General features: G+C 41.6%; 1 protein-coding gene across 5 annotated transcripts in view; it reads left to right on the top strand.

Moving 5' to 3' along the window:
* The first annotated feature begins 1,050 nt into the window (after window positions 1-1,050).
* cdhr5-rs (cadherin-related family member 5, related sequence) overlaps window positions 1,051-12,784 on the top strand; it is a 52,190-nt gene continuing 40,456 nt past the window's right edge. For 3 of the 5 annotated variants that reach the window (XM_073067011.1, XM_073067010.1, XM_073067006.1), the window contains exon 1: window positions 1,051-1,225. In XM_073067011.1, the coding sequence (XP_072923112.1) occupies window positions 1,105-1,225 (121 nt within the window). In that variant the 5' untranslated portion in view covers window positions 1,051-1,104. Of the gene's footprint in view, window positions 1,226-10,277; window positions 10,356-10,954; window positions 11,093-12,784 lie in introns of those variants that run through there. The other 2 variants (XM_073067008.1, XM_073067009.1) reach the window with 2 other exon arrangements.

Raw genomic sequence — 12,784 nt, 5'->3', positions numbered from 1 at the left:
AAAACAAAAACAATACAATCCCCGAATCCTTCACTTGCAGAAAAAAAGGCAGTGACAATAACAACACATCCCCAAACCCCTCCCTCGCATAGAAAAAAAAGCAGCCACCTCCTCACTCACAACAAAGAACAGTGACAGTAGCATCAAGTCCTTCCCTATCCCTGTCCCACACAAAGAACTTCCAGATCACCCACCTGCCAATCGGCCACAAGAAAGAAAATGCTGAAAAACTGAAGGAGACCAATATAAAGTACAGTGCAATCACATAAATCTCAGAACATTGAACGGTCCTACTGTGACTCAGAACTCACGCCTTTGTCACCTCTTTGACCAGGCTTTTTAGCTCAGTGTCAGTGAAATCGAGTACCCACCCCAGCTCTGCCATCACAGAAATTGCAAAATGACCTTCAGCAATGCTCAATTCCCTAAATAATGTAGGGATAACATCAATTAGCGCTGATTAGTTTTGGCTATAACCACGCTACAAATGGTTAGTGTGCGCAAATTGAGGAAAAAAAAAGATTTAGAAGCTTGTTTCCCACATGAATATTTGCATAAGTCCTATCTGAATGGCTCTGGGGCAAATTAGTCACTTTATGCAGAGATTAGTTTCTATTATAGTTGATTTCAAATGAAAGCTTCTCACAAAATTAAAACACAAAAATAAATTCACTTTTGAGTCAAATTGCTGGACAGCTCATAATTTTCACTGAACTGGTAAAAGTCTATCATTTCAGAAATGTGGTATACATTATCCTGCCACATTGTAGTTTTTATGTGATGTTTATAATGGCAAATATTTTCTCCTCAAATACAAACAAACAGAAACTATTTATGATTCATCTCATTGAATTTTAGGAGAAGTTAGTGTTCTGTACATCCAAGCAAAGTAAGTCATTGGCCTAGAAATTCCTTCTCCCCTCAACAAATATGTTGTACTAAATCTCCTTCTACTGGCTTAGATACTATTCCTAAAATCTTATCTCTCTTTAAATTCCCTCTAAGCCCTTACTAGGGTAGAGATTTCTCTGCCAAGCAACGGACATGTGACAACCTTACTGCCGTTGTCCAGAGAAAGCAACTTAATCTTTAAATACCCAGCAAATGGAACCTGTGAAAGAAAAACATGTTCCATTAAATAATGCAAAGTATTTGCTAATTAGTAAACCCTGGACTATCGATGAAAGTGAACTCAGCTGGACTTCCCCAGGAGGGACAGTGAAGGGTAAGTGAACATACATTTTATTATAGTCGATTGAAGCAACAGGCAACTCATTTAATTTAATTTTTTTTTCTGGCTGATGATAATTTTAGAGCTATATAAGTTATTCATCAGTTGGAATTGTGAGTTAATTTAATGTGAATATATTATAAGTATGTGAAAAACTAATCACAGAACTCTTTCAGCAATTTTAAGTGGAATTTCTAACTCAAATCTATTGCAATCACATTCACCCGACCAATCAAATATGAATGTTAGAGACTTGTGCACGGTGTTCAACAGGAGGGTGGGGGGAGGTGATGTGCATGGAGACCCTCAGCTATACGCTGATGATTACAGTGCTTCCTGTCTATGTTTCAGTGTTCACAAAGAGATCCAGAAGTGGTTCATCATTCAGAGAGGGCCCAGAGCCTGTCAGTTGGAAAGAGGGTCCCCTTTTATAAAAGGTTCCTTTACATGGTCACCAGTACAGGGGTACCCAAGGGCGTATCTGTACATGGAGGGGAAGAGGGGACCCTGGGGTTATATCATTATTTGCTGGTAGTCTAGAAATGTAATGATATTCTCACAGGGGTGTATCAACATTGAGACAGGAGGTCCAATGTGTGCATTAGCAACAGAAGGGGCTTCAGAAGTGTGTAAGTATTTCCAGAGAGTCTGAAGTGTGCATCAAAGTATCTTGAGAAAGAGATGTCACATGTGTGTCAGTATTCACAGAGGATTCGGGAAATGTATCGGTATTACATATGTCTTACAAATACTGTACATCACTATTCACAAAACACTTTGTGAACAATCTGTATTCAAGAGGTGTCTCAGGTGGTGCATCAGTTTTAACACAATTTTCAAAAGTATCCGAGTGTACAGAGAGTGCTTCAGGGGATACTGATAATCTCTCAGTATTTGCAGATTGTTTCATGATTATGTCTATATTCACAAAAGGTCTTAGCGGTATCCTTGTTCATAGTAGCTTCTGGGATTTAATATAATACAACTCACAGGGGTTCCTTCGAGCACTTCCATCTGCACAGCAGGTCTCAAGCGTAAAACAATATTTGCAGAAGATCCCAAGGGTATATTAGTAGTCAGAAACAGAATCAGAATCAGGTTCACATGGTAGAGCTGACTCTTCTTGTTTTGATCCTGTGCAGAGGCCTCCCCATACCAGACACTAATGCAGCCAGTTAGAATGCTCTCCACGGTACGTCTGTAGAGATTTGCAAGTGGCTTTGATGACATACAAAACTTCCTCCAACTCCTATGAAATATAGCTGCCGTCTCACCTTCTTTGAGGCTGCATTGATATGTTCTATCCAGGATAGATCCTCAGAGATATGGATACCCGGAAACTTGAAATTGCTTGCTTTTTCCACTTCTGATCCCTCTATGAGGATTGGTGTGTGTTCCCTCGTCCTACCCTTCCTGATGTCACAATCAGTTCTTTGGTCTCACTGACATTAAGTGCAAGGTTGTTGCTACAACACCACTCCACTATCTTGCTCTTGTATGCCCTCTCATCACCATCTGAAGTTCTGCCAATAATAGTTGTGTCGTCAGCAAATTTATATCTGTGCACAGTCATGGGTAGAGAGAGTAGAGCAGTGGGCTAAGCAGACATTCTGAGGTGAGCCAGTGTTGTCAGTGAGATGGAGATACTATTTCTGATCCATACAGACTGTGGTCTTCTGGTTGGGAACGAGGATCCAGTTGCAGAGGGAGGTACAGAGGTCCAGGTTTTGGAGCTCTTTGATCAGAACTGTAGGAATGATTGTGTTGAATGCTGAGCTGTAGTCAATAAACAGCATTCTGACATTTATATTTGTATTGCCCAGCCAATCTAAGGCCAATGAAGAGCCAAATGAGGTTGCATCTTCTGTAGACCTATAATGGTGATGGGTAAATTGCAGTTGTGCAGATCCATAAACAGGAATGATAAGAGCCTCTCAAAGCACTTCATCACTGTGATGTGAGTGCTACTGGATGACAGTCATTAAGACAGCTCACCTTGCTCCTCTTGGGCACTGGTATAATTGTTGCTCTTTTGAAGCAGGTGGGAGCTTCTAACTGTAGCAATAAGAGATTGGAAGTATCTTCGAACACCCCTGCCAGTTGGTTGGCACAAGTTTTCAGAGCCCTACCAGGTACTCCATTGGGCTTGTCATTGTGCAGGGGTTCATCCTCTTGAAAAGCAGCCTGATGTCGGCCTCCAAGACAGAGATCACAGGGTCACCAGGTGATGCACCATCAATAACTCTTGGAGACTGGAAGTCTCCAAAAAAGTCTCCAAATAAAAGCCTATTAACAAGGCTTTTATTAACAACAAAAGGGAGCACGACATCTTGAAGACTGAGGGAGGAGCAGTGCCCCAATCGCCTTTATACAGGGGTGTGTGGGAGGAGCCACAGGAGCAGTCAGCAGCAGTCAGCAGAGGGGCGTGTTCACACAGGTATACATAGTTTACCACGCCAGGTGCTGGAGGGATCCTCATAGCTACAGTTTTATTCTCTCTTTCAAAGCGAGCATTAAAGGTGTTCAGCTGATCTGGGAGTGAAACTTTGTAGGAAGTAATGTCCTGCAAACCCTGCCAGAGTTGACATGCATTTGATTCTGCCTCCAACCTCATTCTGAATTGTTCCTTTGCTCTTGAGATAGCCCTCTGCAAGTACCTGGTTTTCTTGTGCAGTCCTGGGTCATAGAGCTTCCTTTGAGGATGACAGTATTCACAGAGGTTCTAAGTTATATCTGGGATTTTGGAAGTTCCTCAGTATTCTCAGAGGGTCCCAGGAATGTGCCAGTTTTATGGCACGTTCCAGATGTGAATCAGTATTTGCAGAGGGTGTCAGTGGTTTAACCATGCTCAACAGCAGTCCTGAGAACACATTGGTACTCAGAGAGGGTCTGGGTAATATCAGTACTCATAGACAGTCCAAGGAGCTTATCAATATTCACAGGGTTGCCAGGCGTGTATCTGTTTTCACAGGGGATTCTGGGAGTATCTGAATATTCACAGAGTATCCCTGAAGAGTATCAGGACTCACAGAGGATGCCGGGAGCATTTCAATATTCAAGGGGATCCTGGGATGAATCAGCATCCACGGTGGGTTCTGGAAGAATAATTAACTTTCTTAGAAGTTCTCAGGTCGGTTTCAGTATTTATCGACTGTCTCACAAGTAAATTAATATTCACAAGAAGTCCTTGGATGTACCAGTATTCACACTGGGCTCTGGGAGCATGTCAAGGCTCCTAGCTGTGTTTGTTTTCACAGAGTCCTTCAAACATATCAACATTGTTAGCAGATCTCAGCAGGGTACCGCTATCCACTGGGGGCTTTGAGAAGGCATCAAGGAGAGTATCCGTATAGTTCTCCCCCACTTTAAGGCAGTTTAGGTGATGGACTACTACTTATCTATATGGATTTGTTAAGTTACTTTCAAAAAATGTGAGATACAGAATAAAAATTCACTCTGGAATTTACTTAAGTAAAAATAGCTAGATAAGCACAGTATACTGAAGAAACAACATTATTTATCAAGCTTAGACAATGAAAATAGTATTATGGGATGGTTTTCTTGAAACACAACCACTCTGTAACAAAGAAGTGTTCTGTACTCACAGGGTGCTGTAAGTTTAGCATATCCTGAGCATGTATCGGTTCGGAGTATACAGGTGTACAGCGTAGCACAGAGGAGGAAGGCATGAGAATATCACAGCTGGTCATAGAAGGTTATCAATTATCTATCTATCTATTTATCTATTTATTTATTGAGATGCAGTGTGGAGTGGGCCCTTCTGGCCCTTTAACCCTGATTTAACTGTAACCTAATCACGGGGAATTTACAATGATCAATTAACTTACCGACTGCTATGTCTTTGGACAATGGGAGGAAATCAGAGAACCCAGAGGAAACACATGCGGTTACAGGCAGAATGTACAAACTCCTTACAGACAGTGGCAGGAAAGTAACGGGTCCTGGGAAGGGATCAGTTTTAACAAGGTTCCAAGATGTGTATTGATTGGGGATCTTGGGTGTGTGTCATTCAGAGGGGTCCCAGGATTATATCAATAGGTATAGGATCCTGGAACCCTTTTATTCTTTACAGAGGACCCTGTAAATTAATCAGTTTCCCCACACATTTCAGGTATGTCTTAGTGGTTTCAGATGAGGGTAACCTGGAAAGCTCTGAAAACTTGTGTCAATCAACTAGTGGGTGTATTTAAGGACATCTTCAACTTCTTTTTGCTTTGGTCAGAAGTTCCCATTGTTTCAAAAGGGTGACAATTATACCAGTGCCCAGGAAGAATAGTATGAGCTGCCTTAATGTCTATCGTCTAGTAGCACTCACACCTACGGTGATGAAATGCTTTTAGAGGTTGGTCATGGCCAGAATTAGCTCCTGCCTCAGCAAGCACCTGGACCCATTGCAATTTGCATATCACCACAATAGGTCTACAGCAGACACAATCTGAATGACTCTTTACGCGGCCTTAAATCACCTATACCATACAAACACCTACGTCAGGATGCTGTTTGTTGACCATAGCTCAGCGTTTAACACCATCATTCCTCCAGTCCTGATTGATAAGTTACAAAATTTATACATAAGCTACCTCCCTCTGCAATTGGATCCTGGACTTCCTTACCGGAAGACCACAATCTGTGCCGATTGGTATTAATCTCTCCTCCTCGCTGACAATCAACACTGGAACACCTCAGGGGTGTGTGCTTAGCACTCTGCTCTACTCCCTCTATACCCATGACTGTGTGGTTAGGTATGCCATCTATAAGTTTGCTGATGATACAACCATTGTTGACAGAATCTTAGATAGAGATGAGAGGGCGTACAGGAGTGAGATATAACAACTAGTTGAGTGGTGTCGCAGCAACAACCTTGCACTCAACGTCAGAAATACCAAAGAGCTAATTGTGGACTCCAAGAAGGGTAGGGGAAAGGATCACATACCAATCCTCATAGAGGAATCAGAAGTGGAGAGCGAGCAATTTCAGGTTCCTGGGTGTTAATATCTCTGATGATCTAACCTGGTCCCAACATATTGATGCAGTTATAATGAAGGCAAGACAGGGGCTATATTTCATTAGTTGAGGAGATTTGGTTTGTCACCTATGACACTCGAAAACTTCTACAGAAGAACCGTGGAGAGCATTCTGACAGGCTGCATCACTGTCTGGTATGGGGGGGGGGGGGGCGGTGCTACTCCACAGAATCGAAAGAAGCTGCATTTTGGGTACTAGACTCTGTAGGTATCCAAGACATCTTCAAGGAGCAGTGTCTCAGAAAGGCCGGGTTCATCATTAAGGATGCCTCCCCCCAACCACCCTGGACATGTCCTCTTTTCATTGTTACAATCAGGAAGGAGGTACAGAAGCCTGAAGGCACACATTCAGTGATTCAGGGACAGCTTCTTCCCCTCTGACATCTGATTCCTAAATGGACACTGAACCCATGAACACTATCTCACTTATATTATTTCTGTTTTTGTACTATTTTTAATTCAACTATTTAATACCCGTGTATATGCTTACTGCAATTAATTTACATTTTCCCAATATTAACATGCATTGCATTGTACTGCGGCCACTAAGCTAACACATTTCATGACATATGCTGGTGATATTAAACCTGATTCCAATTCTGAATAGAATCAAAGGGTATATTTGTTGTTGAACTGTATTTGCAGCAGATGCCTGGAGTGAATCAGTATTCACAGAGGTTATTTGATGTGTATCTGTATTTTCATTGGGTCCCAGGACTCCATCATTATTCACAGGGGTTCCCAGCTGCTTTTCTGTGTTCAATGAGGGCCCTGGAGGGACGTCAGTATTCACAGAGGGATTCCCAGTGAATACTAATGCTTAGGAACCCAGTGAATGCTAAAACTGACACAAATTACATGTAAATATTAACATATTCTCAAGATGCTCCTTGAATACTGATGTATTTGTGGGTCACTTTGTGAAAGGTGATATTCTTGCAGAAGCATTGAATGCATGAGGAAAGAAGAGAAGCATCAGTGGCGCTCATTCCACTTGAGAGTCAAATGCACGTTCTATAATGGAAGTTGTGTGATGGGACACGTATAAATAGACAGAGGTTGCTCAGTAAGAGCCCATATCATAAGCAGAACATGATGATATTGTAATTTGATCCCTTGCAAGTCCCATCTTTTCTGAGCTTGCAATACTTATAAGACAATCTACTTCCCTTGCAGTCCAAATATAGAAAGTGATACAGTGAGTTAAACTCTTTCTCAAAAATCACTCAAGACAGAAGCTTTCTACAGGGATTTTAATGAGATTGTACTTGTGAAGAGATATTGCTGTTTCAAGGGCAAATAAAGTTAAGATGGAGATGGATGTCTTTCCACCATGTGCTTCAAATCAAATCCACTAACCTGCACAGGGAATGATATAAAATCAGCTTAGGTACAAAAAGTGATGTTCATACAAAACAAACTGCACTTCTAGAGGCCAGAGCAGCCAACATTCTTCACTGAATTATATGCATTTATATGACAATGAACAGCCATTCAGCTCAATGGGTCTGCTTGCTTGTCCACCCTCACTGCCCACCCTCACTGTCCATCACTGTCCACCCTCTCTGATAATCACTGCCCACCCTCAGTGTCTTTGATGTCTATCCAAATGCTAGCCTAGCTGGACCATTCTGCCTGTATCATTATTAGTGTGGTTGAGATATGAGGCATCCATTGTACCTAAGAAACTGGAATCACCAAGTGAAACAGAACTGTGCCGAGGGCACTAGGAGGAGATGTGAAAAATGTTCAGTGATCCACCACAACAAAGATGAACTTAGAAAGTGAGCTGGAGCAAGCAGGTGCTCTGATGGACACTACTACATTTAGCAGTGTTAATGTGGAGGTCACATAACAAGTGAGAATCTTCTGTACTATATTTGTATGCAATAAAGTCATGGGAGGCATAATTTTAAATTGATTAGAGGAATTTTTTAGAGAAGGTAAGATGGCAGAAGCAAGTTTATTAGAGACTGGGGTAGGTACTTGGAAAAGGCTGCCAGGAGTGTTGGAGAAGCAGATATATAAGTGACTCATAGATAGGCACATAGAGGAAAGAAAAATGGAGGGCTCTGTGGGAGGGAAGGGTTAGATTGATTTTAGAGTAGATTAGTAAACAAGTTTTGCTGGAGGCTGAGAATTGGAGCCCCATGTCAGTAAGGAACTGATTGGACAAACAGGTAGATGTCAAGGAAAGTTGTCATGGTTCCAGTTGGTCGTTCCCCTTTAACACTTTCTCCCCGATTATGCCCCAATTTTAGTCAATTGCTGCTAGTTACCCAATTACCGTACAGCTGGCTTTCATCAGAGACTGGGAAATAAATATGATGACGACTCTATCACAGGTTGCCAGTTCGTTGGTCCATTCTAGTGTGATACTTTGTTCCCTGTTCCGATTAGAACCAGTAGCTCAAAGTTCCGCTCCAGTTTCTAGAGAGTCTCTGTGAATTCCGTCTCCTTGCCAAGATCCCTCTGGTTTCCTGCTCTACGTTCAGGTCTACGCCAGCCTCCCCAACTGAGTCGACGTGCCAGTGTCCTGCATTAGGGTTCTTCTCCATTGCCCCCGTGTAGCAAAAGTATTGTAAGACAAAATTGAAATAACAGGAATGATGGGTTGGATATTTGAAGTGTATATATTTTAATGCTTTGAGTATTATTGGGAAGGATGATGAACTTTAGAGCATGGATCAGTACATGGAACTGTGATGTTGTGGCCACTACTGAAATTTGGTTGAGAGAGGAGAAGGAATGGGTGATTAATGTACCAGATTTTCAAAGTTTTAGAAAGGATAAAGGAGGATGTAAAAGAGGCAGGGAATGGAGTTGCACAACTAATTAGGGACAATATCACAATTGTACTCGGGGGAGATGTAATGGAGTGATCAGACTCTGAGTACATTTGGATCGAAGTCAGGAACAGGAAGGGTGTGATCACACTGATGGGATAGTACAACAGACCCTCCAACTGCCTCCAGAACATTGAGGAACAGATATGTAATCAGATTAAGGAAGTGGGGTTGTTGTCATGGGGGATTTCAACTTCCCTTACATAAACTGGCACTTTCTTAGTGCAAGGGGTTTAGAAGGGGCTGAATTTGTTAAGTGTATCCAGGAAGGTTTCTTAAATCAATATGCAGACAGTCCACCAAGAAGAATGGCCGTACTGGACCTGGTGTTGGGTAATGAGTCTAGCCAGATGACTGACCTTTTAGTTAGTGAACAGTGACCACAACTCCTTAAGTTTCAGGATAGCTATAGATAAGGATAGATATAGCCGGTGTGAGAGAATTTTAAATTGTAGTAGGGCAAATTACAAGGGCATTAATTAGGAACACCTTTTCTCTGGGAAGACAACATCAGACTTGTGGAGGGTGTTTAAAGGTCAATTGCACAGTATACAGGAAATGCATGTTCCTATTAGAAGGAAGGTCAAGGTTGGAAAGATAAGAAGCTTGGATATCTAGAGAGGTGATGAATTTAGTCAAGAAGAAAAAGGAAAATAATGTAAAGGTTTGGAAGTCAAGATCTAATGAAGCAGATGTGAGGATAAGGAAGCCAGAAAAGAACTAAAAATGGGAATTAGGATGGCCAGGAGGTGGCAGGAAAAGTCCTTGGCAAGAAGGATTAAGATGAATCCTGAGGCATTCCATATATACAACAAGAGCAAAAGAATAACTAGGGAAAGGATGGAACCACTCAAGAATAAAAGGAAGATAATTTGCTTGGATGTAGAGAATGTGAGTGAGGTACTTAATAAGTAGTTTGCTTCAGTGTTTACAAAGGAAAAGGATATGGAGGACCAGGAGATCAGTGGTGAGTTTATAAATTCATTAGGGTGTTTAGAGGTCAAGGAGGAGAAAGTGTTGGGCCTCCTAATGAGTATTAATGAGGATGTCCCCAGGGTCTGAATGAATTTACCCCATTTATTGAAGGAGACAAGAGATGAGATTGCTGGGCCCTTGACCAGTATCCTTGTGTCCTTTCTAGGTGTGGGTGAGGTCCCGGAGGACTGGTGAGTGGCTAATGTTGTACCTCTATTTAAGAAGGAAAGAAGGGAAAGTCCTGGGAACTATAGACCGGTGAGTATTATGTCAGTTGTCGGGAAGTTGCTGAAGAATATTCTCAGGGATAGGATATATGAGCATTTGGAAACCCATGGCCTAATTAGGGAGAAGAATCATGGCTTTGAAAGGTGGTGCTTAATTGGGTTTTTTGACAAGGTGACAAGAGAGATTGATGAGGGTAGGACAGTGGATGTTGTCTACATGAATTTTAGTAAGGCGTTTGACAAGGTCCCTCACAGGAGGTTAATCCAGAAGATTAAGATGCATGGGATCTGTGGCAAATTGGCTGCTTGGATTCAGAACTGCCTGAACTAGTGTGGATATTTTCAATCACCATTGCTCTGAACTGATTCTATAATTTACACTCACTTTCAAGGGATCCTTACAACTCATGTTCTCAGTATTTTTTCATTTGCACAATTTGTCTTCTATTGCACATTGCTTGTTTGTCAGTCATTGTAAATGTATAGCTTTTTTTTTTTGTAAATTCTATTGTATTTCTTTTATTCCTGTAAATGCCTGCAAAACTCAATGTAGTATATGGTAACATATCTGTACTTTGATAAATATACTGTGAACTTTGAACTTATTAATTTTACTTTGAACTTTGGCAGTGACTCTGAGAAGAGAGTGATAAAGGGCCTCTATATTGTACTTCCAACTGCAACCCACAGACCTGAACATTATGCTGAATTTACAGATATTGGTTGTGGGCATGTTGCTTGCCAGGCTTAAACCAGTCTTCATGGAAGGTAACAGTGACTCACTGCTTCACATTGTTTTTGGAAACTTTTCTGCATTTATATAGTGGCTTTTGTAGCTCCAGATCTACTAAATTGTGGTCTCTATTATCAAGCAGAAAATACAACAGCCAGTTTTTGTAGGGTAATACTGGCAAATATCAATGAGAATTTGACCAGATCACCTTTTGGATGAAGAAGAAACATTGACCAAGGCAGTGGGGAAACTCCTTTGTCTTTCAAATATGCCACAGAATCTTCTCCATCTGTGGTAACAGGGCAAACTTTTAAAATCTATTTTGAAGATTTGTTATGTTTGAGGCCTGGTTGAAATTACAAATGCAATAAAGATGTTTGAAAATCTAAATCTGAGGCAAGCTCATAAGTTGACTGAGGCAACACACACAAGATGCTGGAGGAGCTCAGCAGGCCGGAAGCATCTATTGAAAAGCGTAAGCTGTCAATGTTTCAGGTCAACACCCTCCATCAGGACTCTTTTAACTGAGTGCAGTTTTGAACTTGCTGAACCTGCCTTCACATTTTACCTTGACCAATGGGGTGAAACTAGGACACAGAACCGTGAGGAGATCTTTAACCCATTGAACCCATCAAACTCATTTCACCATCAAGTGACCTTTAATCCTTCATAGAAATGTTTTGCAAACCAATATCAATTTGTTTTGAGTAGGGGTGGAGTGGAGGGCTATCATGGTTTGCAGCAAGATCTGGACCAACTGGAATAATGGCAGATGGAATTTAATGCAGTCAAGTGTGAAGTTTTGCACTTCGGTAGGACTAACCAGGTAGATCTTATACAGTGAATGGTAGGGCACTGAGGAGTGTGGTAGAACAAATGAATGTAGGAATACAGGTCAATGATTTGTTGAAAATGGCATCACAGGTAGATAGGGTTGTAAAGAAAGCTCTTAGCACATTGGACTTCATAAATCAAAGTACTTGAGTACAGGAGAAGGGATGTTGTGTTGAAGTTGTATAAGACACCGGTGAGGCCTAACTTGGAGTATTGTGTGCAGTTTTGGTCACCTAACTACAGGAAAGATGTAAATAAGGTTGAAAGAGTGCAGAGAAAATTTACAAGGATGTTGCCAACTCTGGAAGACCTCAATTATAGGAAAGACTGAATAGGTCAGGTCTTTACAGACAGACAGACAGACATACTTTATTGATCCCGAGGGAAATTGGGTTTCGTTACAGTCGCACCAACCAAGAATAGAGTAAAAATAGAGCAAAATAAAACCAGAAATAATTAAATGATAATAAGTAAATTATGCCAAGTGGAAATAAGTCCAGGACCAGCCTATTGGCTCAGGGTGTCTGACACTCCGAGGGAGGAGTTGTAAAGTTTGATGGCCACAGGTAGGAATGACTTCCTCTGATGCTCAGTGTTGCATCTTGGTGGAATGAGTCTCTGGCTGAATGTACTCCTGTGCCTAACCAGTACATTATGGAGTGGATGGGAGACATTGTCCAAGATGGCATGCAATTTGGACAGCATCCTCTTTTCAGACACCACCGTCAGAGAGTCCAGTTCCACCTCCACAACATCACTGGCCTTGCAAATGAGTTTGTTGATTCTGTTGGAGTCTGCTACCCTCAGCCTGCTGCCCCAGCACACAACAGCAAACATGACAGCACTGGCCACCACAGACTCGTAGAACATCCTCAGCATCGTCCAGCAGATGT

The sequence above is a fragment of the Hemitrygon akajei genome, chromosome 14 (assembly GCF_048418815.1).
Source record: "Hemitrygon akajei chromosome 14, sHemAka1.3, whole genome shotgun sequence".
Taxonomy (NCBI): Eukaryota; Metazoa; Chordata; class Chondrichthyes; order Myliobatiformes; family Dasyatidae; genus Hemitrygon; species Hemitrygon akajei.
This window is presented reverse-complemented; position numbering and strand designations above follow the sequence as displayed.